Here is an 18,871-nt window from a genome sequence, read left to right on the forward strand (position 1 = left end):
AAAAACTAAGTAAATTTGGAGAGCAGCAACAAAAAGCAGCAGCCAGTAGCCATCACAACTCATAAAGGTAGTTTATAAAGGCATGAAAAAAATTATGATCTACATGAGATGAATGGGGTACTCACAACATAAATGACATCAGAATTGTATAGTAGCAAGAGCTGGATTTAGAATCAAGTCGTAGAATTTAGAACCAGCTCTGTGACTTATGACCTGTGTGACCACAGGCAAGACACTTCATCTCCCTGCAAATCAGTTTCTTCACTTGTAAGTTGAAGGGACTGGATTACAAAATTTCTGAAGTTTCTTTCAGTCCAGTCTATGATCCTATCATTCCTACGATTCACAATGCAATGTAAGAAATACTTGTTGGGCACTTACTACATACTCAGCTGGGTTTTATTTGTTATAGGGGAAACTATAGTACAAGAAATGATCTCTAACCTCAAAAAGGCACCAATTCGGTGAGCAAAACAATTTCTCATATCCATGAAACAATTTATTAACAAAATTAACTGTAAAGCCTTTAAATTTCAAAGGAAGAGATTGAAGAGGAGTAAGGAAAGTCTTTATGGAAAAATATAAGAAGCAGCATGCTGGAGAGCAAAGAGCAGTGGACTTGTAGTCAGAAGAACTGAGTCCAAATTTCAACTTTGATAGTTAATGCTTGTTTAATTATGAGGGCCATCTCTCTACCCTCTCTAGGTCTTGCTTTCCTCACTGGCAAATAAGGAGGTTAAACTAAGTTATTGCTAAGGTCCTGTCCAGCACTAACTATTAAGATCCTAACACTTCAGTTGAGTCACAGAATCCAGAATTTCAGAGTTAGAAGTGTCTTCATTAGCCATCTATACCAATCCATAACTAATAATCTTTTCTATAACACACTCAACAAGCCAGATATTCAATAAACTCCCAAGGTACTTTATTCTTATTCTACATAACTCAAATACTTACTAGCTGTGTGATTATGGATGTCACTTAAAACTCTGTCTGCCTCAGTTTCCTCATCTTTAAATGGGAAAAATAATAGCACTTACTTTCTAGGGTTGTTGTGAGGATAAAGTGAGATAGTATTCGTGCAGAATTTTGCAAGCCTCTAAGTATTATATAAATGCAAGCTATTATTATTGTTCCTGGAAATTATATTATTTGGTGACCGTACCATGGTGAATTTGAAGTCCACCAAAACTCTCAGATCTTCTTGAGACAAACGACTTTAAACCCTGTCTCCCCAATCTTGTATTTGTGAAGTATATTTTTAACCTAAAGTATAAGACTTTACATTTAATCCTCTAAATATCATCTTAGTTTCAAGCCTAGACTGTCAAGACTTTTTACAGATCCTATCACCCAGTTTCTACCACTCAGTATACTCTTCTCAGCACTGTGTTATATGTAAAATTGAAAAGCTCACCATCCACACCGTTATTCAAGTTAATGAAAAACATAATATTAAACAGTCGAAGGCCAACCAAAAAATCTGGAGAATTCCACTAGAGAATTCCTTCCAAGATGACACTGAATCACTTGTGACTACTCTGTGAGTACAGTAATTCAATCGGTTCTGGATCTATTTAATCATCTATCATCTGGCACACATCTTCACCCTTCACCACCTTTTCTAAAAGGATAAAATAAAATATTCAAATACTATGCTAAAATCTAGGTAATTATATCTATAGTATTTTCCTCAACTACCAGTTCAGTAACCCTAACAAGAAAGGAAATATGATTAGGCTGGCATGTCCTCTTATTGATCAAGCCATGATTGGTCTTTATAGTTGTCAATTTTTTTCTCAATCTTCACTAATCATCTATTTAATAAAACATTCTAGAATTTGGCTACAAATCATAGGATCACAGATTTAGTACTAAAAGGGACTTAGAGGTCAACTTTCTCATTTTTCAACTTAAGAAACTGAGGCCCAAGGAGGTTAAATTCTTGATTAATATCATACAGCTGAGTCAGGAGCAGGATTTGAACCTAAATCCTCTGATGTTAGAACAAATGCTCTTTCCACTTTACCATGCTGCTTCCGGAATCAAAATCAAACTCACTGATCTAGTATTTACAGATTTTATGTTATTTCTTTTTGTGTAAATCAGACATTTATTTGTTCTACAGTCCCATAATACCTCTCCCATTCTCCGTAATATTTCAAATGCAGCAGAGATAAGGCTAGACTAAAATAAAAAGTTCTTTGGCAAAAGTACCTTTGAGAGAACTGAGGAAACCAACCTTACTAGAGTGAGGGCTCATACTTAGCAATAATACAGAGATAGGTATGGTGGGAAGGTATAGAAAATGGAAGGTATAGAAAGCCAAACAAAGGGAGACATAACTTCACAAGAAGTAGGAAACCACTACAGGATTAATCAGATAGATTCTGATAGTGGAATACAATACACAAAACATTACAGGGATAGTAAGTAGGGCCGAAGGAAATAGAATGACACACCCTTTCTAGGAACAGGGGCAGAACTGAATTGATTATAGTTCCAGAACTGGAAAATGAGGGAGAAGAAAGCGCATGCAAGTTGTGACAAGGCAGTAGATGAGACAAGCAGAGAGTAGGGAGTAAAGTGAAACTATTCTTAAAATAGTAGGCCAAAAGAGGTCATCACCAATCAGAACACAAACACTAGATGGAATCTTAGGAGATGAAAGAGCTAAACTCTCCAGGGCATATAGGGCCCAGACCAGGGTGGAGGCAGTGAAAAAAAATGACTTCGATGACACTGAAGAAAGATTGATAAATACTGATTATAGAGAAAGAAGAAGAAAAAAGAACAAAAGATGAGAATCAAATCTAAGTACTTGAGTACCTGAAAAGGCCTTACCCTAAAAGGGCCAGGGCCTCCCATTGCATCCTGGGTCATCTCCAGTCATCCTGATGAATATCTGGTCACTAGATCCAAATGGCTCTGGAGTAGAAAGTGAGGCTGGTGACCTTACACAGCCCTTCCTCACTCAAATCAAAGTCCACTGCAAGTCATGTCATCATTTCCCTGATGTCATGGTCCTCTTTGAAAACAAAGGACAAACATGGTCTACTGTGAGTAGACCAAGTTGCCTGAATGGGACCCAGCTCCCCAAATGGGGTAACTCAATTTGTCTTCTCCCTCTCCCTCTCCTTCCCCTCTCCAAAGGAAGTAAATGAACAATGGTACCATTGACAACCAAGCAGTTTGTGGACTGGGACAGGGAAAAGATGGAAAGAGATGATAGATGAAGATAACATTCAAAAGGAAATAACAGGCAAGCAGTAGGATATAAGGGACTGAAATTCATATGAATGGACTGAAGTTAAAACAAAAATTTGGAAATCTTTAGGAGAGAGGGAAAAAGAAAAGGCCCTTCTTTTAATTCAAGTAAGTTAAAATATTTAAACATTATGTACATGGTACTGTCTTTAGGAAGTTTTGAATAGCCTTAATTACATATAAATTCATTATTTGTCAAATACTTGTTTTTATTTCTTACATACTTTTTAAAAGTAAGAGTTATGAAATGAAGATTCACAGTTTCAAAATCATCTTTCTGAGATCTACTGTCTTTATAGCAAAGTGGCTTTTTGTTGCTGTTTTAAGCTGATAAAAAAAATACAGTGTTTTATCTTTTGCACCTTGACCATATATAACTCATCTTTAAAATACATGAATGAATTGAGGGAATAATTTAAAAATGAAATTAGTTGCTTTATCACAGGATGTTAGGTGCATCAGCAAGTCAATCTGGCTAATGGTTATCTACTTGGTTTTACTTTTTAAATTTAAACTGCTTAATCCTTATTCAGCTTTCATCAAAGTTTAATTATATATAAAAATTCTACAGAATTCTGGCTTCTTGACTAACTATGGGAGGTAAAAAACATCAAGATTCTATGTCACATCAATCAGTCAGTCAACAAGCACCGATTAAGCAGCACATGCACTGTGCTAATTACAGGGAATACAAAGAATAGGAAAACATATACTTCAGAGCACTAACATTCTAACGGAAGAGATAATACGCAGAGGTCTACGTACAGACAAGATATTTAGAGTGAAAACAGAAGGTAATCTTAAAGGGAAGGCACTAGTTGGGGGGTGAGGGGAGCAGTGTAAATGAGATGGGAAGGAGGGAAAGCTTCTTGTCAAATATGGAATAGGAGTTGAGTCTTGAAGGAAACCAGGGAAATGAGAACGGAGAGCATTCCAGGCATGAGAGGCTGTCATCAGATAATGTGTTCCATTCAAGAAACAGAAAGCAGGTCAGTGTTGCTGCATTGTAGAGGATGCAGAATGGAGTAAAAATCGTAACTCAGGATAAGCCACATGAATTGCCCTATATAGCAAGGATTCCTATAGATCCTCAGAAGCACCCCTGTACTCTGACACATGATCTCATTAACAGGTGAATTCCAGAACTACATGAAGTACATATACTCTGAGCTTATCAGTAGGAAGCCAGAATCAAAGAAGAAACTGTAGCATGTGCACATGTACCAAAGGGAAGTTAGGAGAGTAAATAATTTTGAAAAACCAAGGGGAAACAAGGCAGAATCAAACTCTCTCTTATGAAAGTGAAAGTGTAAGGAGGTAAATGAAAAGCAAACCAGTAAAGGTTTAGCAGTTAAGTAAGGTTGGCAGAGGGCTTTGCCTAGGTTTGTTTTGCTGTGATTCAATGCCTTTTTCTTCAAACTCATTTAAACAAGATATAGACGTAAAACAAAGCTCATTGCTCCAGAGGGCTTTAAGCTGTCTTACAGGACTTAGCAAAAGTTGTTTGCCTGTTTCTGCTTAGTCTCCTCTTTCTTATTACCTTTTCCTCTCCCTACCAGCCCACAGTATGGGATAAGGAGAAGGAATCAAGAAACAAAACGTTTTATGCCTCTAGAGACAGGCAACACGTGGGCATACCCAACTGGAATTCTGATTCAATTGATCAAACTGATCTCTATTACTCAGAACATAAGACTGTCTAGGATCCAAAGTCAGAAGACTGGAAAGTTATAAAATGCAAAAAATAACTTTTATTTAGACTAGGGGAAAAAAGGCAATGTAGTAGAGTAGAAAGAATACTGAATTTTTAATCCTAAGACCTATGTTCAAATCCTGACTCTGCTATTTCCTATGTAGCTTTAGGGAAGTCACAATCTCTCTTCATCTTAGCTTCCTCTAAGGACACTGGTGAAGTTAGATGATTCCTGATGACACTTCCACCTCTAAATTTTATGATCTTAACTGGAGTCAGAGGAACCTTGAGTGTCAAGGTGAGTAAGGATTTTGGTCTTCCTACTGAAGACAGAGAGGAGGCCCTGAAGATTTCTCAGCAGGGGATGGGCATGACCAGAGTTGAACCATGCATTAGGATGATTAATGTGACAGTTGTATTTAACATTAACTACAGTGGAGAAAAACTGAAAGCAAGGAAGCAAGTTAGGAAGCATAAGATAAGAAGAGACTCAACGGATGGTGGAACTAAGAATGGAAAGGTATGAATACAATATTCACTCCTTAGATTTATATAGGTGCTCTAAGGTTTACAAACAACATTCTTTACAATTCCTCTGTGAAATAAACATTATTAAACATGATTTTACAGATAAGAATAAATATGGCCAAATGCCCTGCCCAGGATCACACAGGTAGTTAGTGACATAGCCAAGTTCCAATACAGGTCTCCTAGCTCCAAGTCCAAAACTTCTCAGTACATCAACTAGCAACTATCAATTTACCTACCCTTCCTATCTTTCTTCTAGTTTTATGGATGGAAGAATGGATATCCCAGAGTGGGAAGATTTGTCTTATTCCTCCCTAGCAAGAGAATGGGCCAAAGGCATAGGGCTTTGTGAAACTAGGAACCAAGCCTACAGAAGGGAGAATCCAGAGACTTAAAAAGACGTATGCAGGGAATACCAATAGAACCAGGGAAACAAATGGCAGGGATATGTAGAAGAGGATGGGCATTGTTAACAAGCTATTGAATTATATGTAAAAGCAGAGACAAGATACTTTTAGAGGAGAAAGATCAGATGGAAAGGGAGTTGGCTGGTTTGCATGAGAGGCTTTTTATGCTGTAGCATTCAAACTCTCCTTTACAAGAGCAAGCTGGAGGGTCTCAGGTGCTAGGAGAAAAAGCTGTTGTTGGTTTGGCTCGTAGGAGGAGGCAAAAAGTTAACAATAGGAAAGTGAATGCAGCCCTTGCACAGGCTGGGCTTCACTGGGGCCCAAACACAGGCCAGGGGGAGGTGTGGGAGGAGAATGAAACAAATGAGGAGGCTAAAGTTTGGCCAGTACTAAGAAGGAAGCAGGAGACTCATGGGACCCCCACAGTGTTTGGGGAGGTATTTGAGGATTTTACTCAGCAGGAGGTCACGGATATTTTGAGTTGGTTCATCCAAAGGATGGGAGAATCATTGGTATCTTGGATGGTGAGAATCAGTGAAAAAAATAAATTTTCTTGAGACAGAAGAATAAATAGCCAGCACATTGAAAGTCGGAATAGATTGACAAGAAAAGAACTGTTTACTTCTCTACTGAGAGCAGGGGTAAACTGTGTAAGATCAGATGGCATTCCAACTAATGAACTATATAAAATGTAGCAATGAAAGAAGTTTGATTTTGAACTGAGCAGGGAAGTGAGAACTGCCCTATAGATCCTTCTGAACCATTGTAGCCAAGTACTTCACACCTACAGGAAGAATGAGAGATTGGCCAGGCCCCACCTCAGATTAAAGAAAGTATACCTCTAACCAGAATGATGACCCAAAAACTACGTCAGAAAACAGTAAACAATAGTGAATGAGGCTATGATAGTGGGTTCATGGACTCCAGAAGCATGGTTGACCTATATCTACCCTGCTTCTGGTTACTGTCTCCTTGTTTCTTCTTGGTTTTTTTGTCTGTTCACCTTATTTGTCAGATTTGTTTTCTGCAAGCTTAATATCCTCCACCTACAGATGCCTGATCACTTAAGTCAGCTGTCACTCCCTGTCCATGACCATACTGTGTCACCTCTGGACCTGGCACTGAAGAAGCTCTGGATGCCAGCTAAAGAACTGACCCCTAATTGGGATCTCTTGGGACAGGGACAGCAGGAAGGAGCTATGGAAGTAGAGACCTTTGTCCCTTACTCCAAGATTTTGGGCCCCATTTGTTCAAGGAGGGAACGATGGGGGCTTATGCTCAAGCCTCACCCTAAGACATTGTTTCATGTGTTTATTTTGTGTGATTCCTGTTATATTGTAAAGTTCTGCTGACATCAGTTGTCTAAGATATTGTTTTATATGCTTATTTTTCTGTTATCCCTATTACAATTCTGTTGATATCAGTTGCCCCACCGACCTGACCTATGTAATGAATATCAATGATCTTGGAGTCACATGTAATGGCAATTTAAATGGGGAGATCTTTCTCGTTCATTAATAGGCCCATGTGACCTGCCTGGATTATATGTTAGTCTGAGTCACATGGAGTCTATGGTGGAAGGAGCTTGCTGAATGAGTGGAACAGGAACAGGTGGAACTAGAGCAGAGCTGAGAGGAAATTGGTCAGTCTAGTCAGAGGTAGGAAAGGATGCTGCCCATTAGGCAGCTGGCTAGCATGAGTGAAGGAGCTTGTTTGTGATTTTGTTTAATGGCGCCTGCTTGTGATTGGTTTGTGGGAAGCCTAGCAGGGGGAAGTCTTGGGATGGTGGTGTTCTATGCATTGTTACTGTGTATAGATTTTTGTTACTATGATGGATTTGGTTTTCTGGTGTCTGAATAAATGTTTTGGTTCTGTCTTCCATGTGGAGAGTCAGTGATATTTCACAATTCTGAATTGGCCACCATGGGAACTGTGAATATTGCATGGGAGCTATAGCATGGAACCCTGGGAAAAGCAACATCACCCAGACTTCTGGTCTTCTTTCCAGTTCAGTCCTCACTGCCATTATTCAAAGAAGCAGTTGTGAATAATAAGCCAGCTATTCCCACTATCTGCTTCTGCATGTGGTGTAATCCCTTCCTCCTCAAGATGCTAAACAATCAGAAAAATGAATTCTCTCCACACAAAATTCCTTGGCACTATCAAATGGTTCAACATCAGAAAGAGAAACGATTTTATCACTGGAAATGATATTTAAGAAGCTGTATTGCCATTTGCTCCTCCATTAGAATGTGAGCACCGTGAAAGCAGGGACTGTCTTTACCTTTCTGCTGTATCCTCAGCACTCATCAAGTACTCTGCCCACAGTCCTTAATAAATATTTTTCTTTCACTCATTCACTCATTCATTCAATCTCAGTCATTCTACTTGAATATTTTATCTGTAAGAAGTTACAAAATTCACTTGGCCTCCCTGGGCCTCAGTTTGTCTATAAAAGGGTAGATTGTACTAGATGATCTCTAAAGTTCTTTCTAGATCTAACTGCATTCATGATGCATTTATTTAATTATACATGTACACAAGTAGCCTTTTGTGAAGAAGTTATCAGCAAGGCTCGTATTTAGAAGTCTATTTTTTTTTATTCCTTTAAAAAATAATGGGGTCAAAATCTGAACTAACCTTAGATCTCTTTGTAAGAATGTTATAAAGTAGTAGCCAATTCCTTTCCAGTTGCACCCTCTAATGGACATCCAAGAGCTAATAAAATATTTGCTTCACTATACTGTTAGTAATTCAAGAACAAGAATGGTTTCTAAGTATAAACAGAACAATTAAAGCCGATTCAACTCAACCAACAGGGAGAATTCCTTTATCACTGGTCCAAGTAGTTCAACTCCCTAGACTCCTAGAGCCACATGAAGGAAAAAATGATCATGATAAAATAAGGTCTCATTTGCATAGAGCAAGTGAAGTTTCTAGACAGCTAAGTTTTCTCAAAGGATTAAAATTTTTTAGAATGTAACTTTTAAAAGGAAAATGTTTCTAAAAATATTACAAATATCTCTACTCTCTTACAGAGATATCAAGGTTCTCAGTTTTAAGAGTAAAAATAAGCACTAATATAGCCTCAATTATCAGAGAGCCATACAATTTCTCTTCACTTACCACCTAGCTATACTCCTTTGGTCTGAAGATCATCAAGATCATGTTCCTTAGGAACCTCATCATCAGGAAATATATTATCTTCAAGAATACATCAACCTTGGTACTCACATCTCCTCAGTTTCTCTACTCCTTTGATTAGAGCTCAGCAAAGTACTCCTCCCAAAGTTTCCCTTTAATACAGGGCTTCCAAATCAACCATCTTTCTTCTTTTCCCACTAGCCTGCATTCCTTTAAAGGGAACTCATGATCAACCCTTTTTCCCAGTACCTTCCTTCACCCCGGACCCATTTTTCCCATTCTGTACTATGCCCCATTGCATTATAAGCTCCTTAAGGTCCTTCTTTTTGTATTTGTATCCTCAGTGCCTGGCATGTAATGGGTGCTCAATAAATATTTGTTGACTGATTGACCATATAAATATTAATTATTCATGCAACTCTCAAAGGCAGAGAATGATTTCACTAATATCTTTTTTTAACCTTTAGTTTACATGGCACTAAACTCCTATTTCCTTCATCATAAGAAAAAGTTAGAATTTTCCAATTTATTCTCTCTAAATTTGTTTTATGCTTTAAGCAAAATCACAAAAAAAGTATTTTAAGCAAATCTTTGGGACATATCTTTCCCCATAATTAGCTCTCCTTTCATTTTAAGGCATTAAGGAGCATTGCAGACTAATAAAAGGGAGAAAATATGAAATGACTTTTAAAAATCACTCAAAAGACATAACTCATTAGAGGTCCACTTTAATTCTCTCTAATGCTACTTCAGTCAGGTATTTTCAGTAAGAAGAAAATTATTTCTAGAATCACAAAGAGAATACTGCCTATTGGAAGGGTAAAGAAAATAGATAAAGGGATAGGTTATGAATAAAGATATGAACAGATTTGGGGACTCTTTTTTAAAATAAATAGGACAGGCTAGGAGTCTATAATTATCATTAATTCAAATTATGCATGTTACAGCATAAAAATTATTTTATTCATAATAAATCTTTAAGGTAGTTAATACAAGTATGATCACCTACATTTCATGTATCAATGGATCAAAGCTAAAAGGAACCTCAGAGGCTATATGATTCTATTCCCTCATTTTTCAAATAAGAAAAACCAATTACAGGAAGTAAATTCATTTGGCCAGAAACGGAGAGCTAATAACTATCTGATATAGGATTCAAACCTATGTCTTCCTAACTCCAAGTCTAGACCTATTTCTACTAAACCTATAAAATTAAAGGCAGGGAGTAACTAAAGCACAGAGAAATTAAAGGGCTTCGTTTAGCTACAATTCAGAGCTAGAACTTAAACCCAGGTCTACTAACTCAAAATCTCGTACTTTTTCCACTCTCTTTCAAAGATAACAAATAGCAAAATATGAACCTAACAACATCTCCCAAGACTGTGAAAACTATGCATTTTACATATTGCTTCTAGTGAGGCAAAAGCTAAGAAATAATCACAATAGTGATTTCTAAGAAGAACCTTTGTCCATGAACTTCCTAGTTTAATTCATCTCCTAACCTATGACAGTGGCAGATTACCACATTTTTGATATACCTCTCCAGCTCCTAGCATATGAAGAATTGGCTTCTACTCCACCTCCCCACAATGATGGAAGCAATATTCTTAATAAACAGGTGATGACAGCGTGTGGTGAAGAGCTCTTCAGTGAATGTCTACATTTTTAAATGGGCATAATTGTTCAGTTTGGCAACATCATAGTTATGCTTCCACTTAATTCAGATCAACCCAGAAGGTGTTCATCCAAAGTCCCTATATACTTTATAACAATACACATTATTTTTAAAAGGCTACTTTCTCTTAAAAAAAAAATCAGTTGTCAAGCATTGAGTGTCTTACCATGCTCCAACATCTCCTCTGCTGTCTGTAGTGTAATCATTCATGCAATCAAGGAACGTGTCATAGATCTGGGAAACATTTTCTTGGCATATAACATCATTTTCAGATGCTTCAGCCTTCACTCCCACGGTCTGACAAATCCTGAGAAAAAAGTACACGTGTTTAAATCTTCTTCTCATCAAAGCTTCTTTCCATATTGAATATTATGACAGTATGGTATATTTTTCCTAACATGGAATACTGAAAATTTATGAAAATACTAGAGTCAGTTATATGACCAACCCTTATGGGGACTGAAAGTATTCCATGTATTACAAAGGCAACTCACTTTAAGTGGAAGGAATGCTGAACTTGAATCAGAAGGAACTCTAGTGTGACCATGGACAAGACATTTAAACCTCAGTATCTCAGTTTCCTCCTGTGTAAAATGGGTATAATAATGCCTGCAATCCCTACCTATTTGGATTTTTGTGAGAATTAAATGAAACAGCATGTAGAAACTGCTTTGTAAACCTTAAACCACTATGTCATGTCAACTCTTATTTTTCTGAAAAAAAAAAAAAAAAAGCAAAACCCTTCTATGAGGTCATACTCAGTAACATTACTAATAGCTTAAGAGCTATTAGATGATAAATGGCAACACAGAGGACATCAGAAAGCTTCCTGCTTTTTTATGAATAACTGTTGCATGCAGGTGGGCAAGGGATGTCTGGGTCTAACAGCATTCTTTTATCAGCGTGTAACTTATGTTATACTCCTGAATATTCAACTTATTTATATGAATGAAACCAATTTAAAGTGAACATGAAGGACAGTCTTGAAGAGAAAAAAACGTACCCCAGAAGGGCAATGTGCAACCTAAGAGCTTTATGTAGAATGGAGGAGTAGTTCTTCCTACTTTGCCTCAGTGAAAGTGGAAAAGTGGTGGAGGGAAAGGCAAGCTATATGCATCAGTCTTGGTCCTTTTTCTTCTTTTTTAATTTTTAGATTTTTATCTTTTTAAAACACCAGTTGATACCACTTCCTAGAGAGACTATATGGAATCAACACTGAATTTTGGTCTGAAAAGCTGAGCTGTGCCTGCTTCCTGTGTGTGACCAAGCCATCTAACCTTTTGAGCCTCAGTTTCCTTAGGTGATAAGAGGGGATCATTTAGCAAACATTTAATTAGCACTTAACATTGTTCCAGGCACTGTGATAGCCCTGGGGATACAAAAGCCAGATAGTCTCTGCTCTCGAGAAGTTAACAATAACCTGGGTTTCACATTTACAGGTGAAGTAAATTCAAGGCCTGTGCTTTAAGAATGCTAATTTGGCAAGAGTGTAGATTCTAACCTGGAAAAGGGAGAGCATGGATATAGAACAACCAAGTAAGAAACTACTGAAGAGGCACAGGCAAGAGATGAATAGGTGCTGAACTAGAACAGCCCTATGTGGCTGGAGAGAAGGGAACTGATGCGAGCAGACAGAATCTTACATAAGACAGCAAACTGAGGAGGAGATAGGATGGGTAAGTAAAAGTAAAGAGTGAAGGATGACTTACAAGTTAGAAACCTGGGTGACTAGAAGAACTGTGGTGACCTTAATGGAAATAGGGAAGTCAGGAGGAGCAGTGGTTTAGGAAAAAAGATAAAGTTCTGTTTTAGACAGATTAAGTTTAGAACTTAATGGAACAAGTAGTTGGAGGTATCCAGAAGATAGAATAGTTACACATGCACCACCTATCTCAGCGGCCTGGTGTGAAGTGCTTCTGTAAATCATAATGTGCTACATAATTATGAGCTAGTGTCATTTACCCCCAGGGCTTCCAAGCCACAAGTCACCACACAGTGGACAGAACTCCATGAGAACACATACACACCAAAAAAGAACCAGACATACCAATACTCTAAAACCACAGAAAGTAACCCAACAATTTTGCACACATTTAGCTCTAATCAAACCTTTACTAACCTTGTTATTAACAAAAATGAAACATAAAGCAAGCATTGAAATTTATTTTATCAATGCTTAAATTAAATATTCAAATAGCTTTTTTACTTGTCAAAGTTCAGACTTAAAGGAAAATTTAGAAGACCTACTTGGCAATTGCTTTCAACGCATCTCTTCTAGCTTCAGCAAAGCTCACATACTTAGGCGAAGTTTGAGTCACAGATTTTAAGCCATCTAACACCTGAAAGGCAACATGAAAATTATAAAAGAGTTACAAACTATAAAAAGAAAATCTCATTCTGAAAGCCTTATTGTAGTATAAGGCAATACAATGTAACAGAAAGAGTACTAGACTTGGTTTCAGTACACCTGGGTTCAACATTCAGTTCTTCTACATATCTGTGATCTTGAGAAACCCCTCAACTTCTTTATGCCTTAGTTTCCTCATCTATACGAAGGGAATAACATTGATAATAATCTACCTATTATTCTAAGGTTCACAAAAGATTAAATAAGATGTGTTGGTGAGTTATCTAGCTACCTAAAAGTAACATTCTCCACTCTCCAACTCCCACCTTCAATTCTCCAACCTCCACTCACCTCAATCCTCACCTTAATAGTTAAAAAGTTCACCTCTACAGTATATTCTATTCTGGAATCCTTTGCTCCCTAACTGTATCAATACTCATGCCTTGCCAACGACAACCCTGAATTACTCCCACTATCTGTATCCTCTGTCTCTACTGTGGAAAACAGCTAGAGAAAAATCACAAACCAGAATCAACTAGGCCCTTATTGCAGCAAGGCAATCCTTTTACAATCCTAACTGATTTTCTATCCCATTTCCCACAGAGGAGAAGTCAAAAAGTACCCTCTCCCCTCAAAATTCATATACCATTCTCTCCCCTATCTCTACACAATAAGAAATCAGTGGTGGTGAGCTCCCTCTTCTCTATGGCTCAAAACCCCCTGTTATCATCTCTCCTCTCCTCCTATATTCTAATTTCTGATGAAGAGGTGACCCTTTGCTTTACAAGGCCAACTCCTCTACTTTTACCTTCAATTCTATCCCCTCCACCTCCACCAGGAGATAATAACAATTATCTGTCCTTTCTGGTTAATCTTCAATTGCTCTATACTGCTTCATCTCCAACTGTCTTTTCTTTTTTAATTTTTTTAGTAAAACAATCATTTCCATAACTTAGTATGATAAAAAAGATGATTGATGTGAAACTACAAATCTGTTACGCACAACTTGCTATTCCTTTCAGATACACACCAATTATCATGTAAATTTTTTTCTTTCCCTCTTTCCCCTTACCTCTTCCTTACAGATGACTATCATTAGACATAAATAGGTATATATATAAATATATATATATACATACATACACACACATGTATAATATATATACATATACAACATATATATGGAAAAGTATTCTACACAAACATCTATCAGTTATTTCTCTGGATGCAGATAGTATCTTTATTCATGTCCTTTATAATTAATTTGGGTATTTATAATAGACAAAGTAACTTATTTGTTTGAAGTAGTTCTTAAAACAACACTGCTGCTACTGTGTATACAATGTTCTCTTGGATTTGCTCATCTCACTCTTCATTATCTTGTGCAAGTCCTTCCATGTTTTTCTAAAATCAATGAGCTCATCATTTCTTATAGCACAGTAGTATATTCCATCACAATCATATATCAACTTGTTCAGTCAATTGATGGGCATCCCTGCAGTTTCCAGTTCTTTGCCACCACAAAGAGAGGTGCTATAAACATTTTAGAACATACAGGCTCCTTTTCTTTTTCCCTAATTATCTCTGGAATTAGACCAAATAGACCATTGCTCAATCAAAGGATACAGGTAATTTTAATTAAGTTCTAAATAATTCCAGATTGCTCTCCAAAATGTTTGGATAAGTTCACAATTCCACCAACAATGAATCAGTGCCTCAATTTTTCCACATTCCTTCCAATATTTGTCACTTTCCCCTTCTATCATTTTAGTAAATCTGGTAGGTGTAAAATCTCAAGATTGTTTTAATTTGCTCCAGCTGTCTTTAAACATGTCCATATCTTCCTTTTCCACAAAGAAATCCTCACTAACATTATCAGCCCTTCCAGGTCTTCATTCTTTCTATCTCCTTCCTTTTATAAATTCCAAAAAAAAACTTGCTACACTAGGCATGGTGGCACACATGCCTGTAATCCCTGCTACTGGGGAAACTGATCTCAGTGGATATCTTAAACTGAAGAGTGTTAGTAAGTTAAGCCAACTGTCTTAACCTACTTACTTAAATTTTTAAATTTAAGTAATTATATCAAATTACTTAAATCATCTTAATGGGGGGCCACCAGAAGAAGGAGAAGGATAAGAAGAAAAAGAGGAGGAAGGGGAGGAAAAGGATAAGGAGGAGGAAGAGGAGGAGAATCTGCTCATATTCATTGCTTCTTCCTCTATTCTCGCTCATTCCTCCACCATTTGCAGTCTGGTTTCTTGAACTATCATTCAACTGAAACTGCTGTATCCAAAGCTACCAATTATTTCAAGAGCAAAACTTGATGGCTTTATATCAATCTTCATTCTTCTCAACTTGTTCACAGCATCTGATACTGGTATTCACCCTTTCCTCTTGGTTTTGGTTTTTGTTCTTGTTTTTTGGCAGAACTGTCTCTCTAGATTCTCCTCCCACCTATCTGAGTGTTTCTCAGTTTTCTTTGCTAGTTCATCATCTAAATCATTCCTCCTAAACATGCTCTCTGTCTAGAGCCCTCATCTATTTTTCTTCAGTTTCTCATTTAGTCACCTCATCAGTTCCCATGTGTTTAATAGTCATCTTTATAAAGATAATTTCCAAATCTTTATATCTAGCCTGAGATTATCTCCTGAATTGTAGTCACACATTTTCAACTACTTATTGGATATTTCCCACTATGTTCCATAGATAACTCAAACTTAAACTGTCCAAATCAGAGAGTTCCTTTTGAACAACTTCATTGTTTTACAGTTGAGAAAACTAAGGATGAAAGAAGTTAAGTGATTTGTGCAAGGTTATACTGGCAAAGCTGGGATCCAAAATTCCACCAGTTTCCTCAAAACAAAATGATTTTTCAGAGAAGTCTTATTTCTACTTAGTACAATGAATTCCACCCAAATAACCAAATAAAGTTCAGTTGGAATGAACTTCCACAAAAGTGCTTTATTTTAAATGCATATGACAACAGAGCATTAAAAAAAAAAACTACTTGCAGTTGGCTCTCATATTCTTTCTCTACCTCTCTCAGATATACACACAAGAACTTGAATGGAAGCTACCACAGCAAACTGAAAATATTGCTCAGATTTTTCAAAAATGTTATAATCCGATTCTCTCAATCTTTAATATCCATGTTCTGTTCAGGATAGGCTGCTTCAAACTGGCTGTTTCTCAAAATTTCTATATTCTCATTAGTATCAAAATTAGGGCTCACCAGCTTAAGTTTGCCTTTCAGAAAAAAACCTGGAAGGGAACCCAAAGCCAGTGAAAATCCACAGCGAATCATTTCTTCTGTATTCTGAAGTTCAGAAATATAATTCTTCATCAATTCATCTGGAAAAAAAGGAAATGGAGAATGTATAACTGGCACTGGAAATCTACATTTCTCAGGAATTATTAAAAATACGATAAGTATTGCAACAAAAATATGAAGATAGAATTCCTTCTTTAAACCTAACAATAATATGTGTAAAGAATTTTAAGGTTTGTAAAACACTTTATACATGTTATATCATCTGATCCTCCTAGCAACAGTCCTGTTAGGTAGGTGCTATTAATTATTCCCATTTTATGGATTAGGAAACTTTCATGAAATTGAAAGAGGTGAATAGATTTGCTCATGGTCGTAAATCTAGGAAATGTCTGAAGTAATACTGAAACTCAAGCTTTCCTTATGATAAGGCCAATCAGCAGCAGGCATTTATTAAGGGTCTACTACCATATTCCAGGCACGGGGCTAACAGGTGGGGATCAAAAGAAAGCACAAAACAACAGCCACAGAAACCAAGAGCCTGCTCTCAAGAAGTTCACACTCTAACATAGGAGATAACATGCAAACAACTATAAACCTATAAGATAGCTACAAGATATATGTATATGTTGGTACACACACACACACTGTGTAGAAGGTAAGATTTGAGCTAAGCCTAGAAGGAAACCAGGGAAATCAAGAGACAGAGACGAGGAGGAAGAGTATTCTTGGCATGAAGGACAGCAAGTGAAATGGTATGGAGATGGAGTACTGTTAATGAGGAACAAGAGAAGAAGGTTAGAGTTGTGAGATCATAAAGTACGTGGTATGGCATTAAGTATAAGAAGCCAGGAGAGATAAGAATGAGCCATGGTGTAGAAGGCTTTAAAAAGCAAATGGAGAATTTTACATCTGATCCTGGAGCTGATAGGGAACTATTTCTGGAGTTAACTGAGTGAGATAAGAGAGAAAGTGGGTGTGAGGAGATTTGAGGTTGGGCCTTATTTAACCTTTGGTAAGGTTGAAGTTAAGACACTGCCTGTGCTGCTGTCTGCCAGGAGTTGAAGCCCAGGTAGGTGAGGGGGTACTGCCACCCATCCACTGGTGAGTCAAATTGACATAATCTAAATTAAATAATGCAAGAACTATCTAGAAAAAACCTAGAAAAGCAATGAAATAAAAATCTCAAACACCAAAATAGAAATCCTAAAATTCAAAGAAATTTATAAAACTGCAAAAAGTTAAAATGAATTAATAAATAAAGCTAGGAGCTTGTTTTATGAAAAAATAAAATAGATAAATCATTATATCTAATTTAATTTTTTAAAATAAAGAAAACCAAATTACCAGGATCAAAAAATGAAAAGGGTGAATGCACCACCAATGAAGATCAAATTAGAGAAATTATTAGAAATTATTTTAACCACTTATATGCCAATAAAACTGACAATCTAAGTGAAATGGATAAATATTTACAAAAACATAAATTGCCCAAATGAACAGAGGAGGAAACAGAATATTTAAATAACCCATGATATCTAAATAACCTATAATCCATGAACAATCCATAAATGAATTCTATAAGAAAAAATCCCCTAGACCAAATGGATCTTCAAGTGAATCTACCATACATTTAAAGAGCTATTATTTCCAATGCTATATAAACTATTTGAAAACACACTGAAAGGAGTCCTACCAAATTCTTTCAATGATACAAATATAGTTATGATACCTAAACTAAGGAGAGCAAAAACAGAGAATGAAACCCATAGACCAATATCCCTAATGAATGCTGATGCAAACATTTTAAATAAAATACTAGCAAGGGTATTATAGCAATATATCACAAAGATCATACACTATGACCAGTTGGGATTTATATCAGAAATGTAAGATTTTGTTCAATATTAGGAAATGATAAGCAAAACTGACTATATTAAAAAACAAAAAACAACAAAAATCTTATGATTATACTAATAGATACAGAAAGAACTTTTAACAAAATACACCAATTCCTATTAAAAACACTAGCAAACACAAGGATAGAGCTTTTCTTAAAATACTAAGCAATATCTATCTAAAACCAAGACCAAGCATTGTCTGCAAATGGGATAAACTAGAAGTATTTTTCAATTAGATCAAAGATAAAACAGATGTCAATTATCATATTGTTATAACTCAATATTTACTAGAAATGCCAGCTTTCAGAGTAAGACAAGAAAATGAAGTTGAAGCAATAAGAATACACAAAGGAAACAAAAACATCACTCTGTGCAGATGATATGAGAACCTGAGTGAACCAAATAAAAAACTAACAAACCATTAAAACTTTAGCAAACATACAGAATATAAAGCAAACCTAAAGAAAGCATTTCTATGTATAATCAACAACACCCAGCAACAAGAGATGGAAAGAGAAATTTCATTTAAAATAACTGCAGACACAAAATACTTGAGAGTCTATCTGCCAAGACACACACAGGAACTATATGAACATAATCCCAGAACACTCATCCTGCAAATAAAGAAAACAACTGGC

At 36.5% G+C, this 18,871-nt stretch overlaps 1 protein-coding gene across 1 annotated transcript in view; it reads right to left on the reverse strand.

Moving 5' to 3' along the window:
- Positions 1–18,871, reverse strand: part of TBCD (tubulin folding cofactor D) — a 414,951-nt gene that overhangs the window by 71,594 nt on the left and 324,486 nt on the right. The window contains exons 28-30 of the mRNA XM_072640887.1: positions 16,297–16,415; positions 12,962–13,053; positions 10,881–11,021 (exon numbers count right to left, since the gene is read on the reverse strand). Of these exons, the coding sequence (XP_072496988.1) occupies positions 10,881–11,021; positions 12,962–13,053; positions 16,297–16,415 (352 nt within the window). The remainder of the gene's footprint in view (positions 1–10,880; positions 11,022–12,961; positions 13,054–16,296; positions 16,416–18,871) is intronic.

The sequence above is a fragment of the Notamacropus eugenii genome, chromosome 2, assembly GCF_028372415.1.
Source record: "Notamacropus eugenii isolate mMacEug1 chromosome 2, mMacEug1.pri_v2, whole genome shotgun sequence".
NCBI lineage: Eukaryota > Metazoa > Chordata > Mammalia > Diprotodontia > Macropodidae > Notamacropus > Notamacropus eugenii.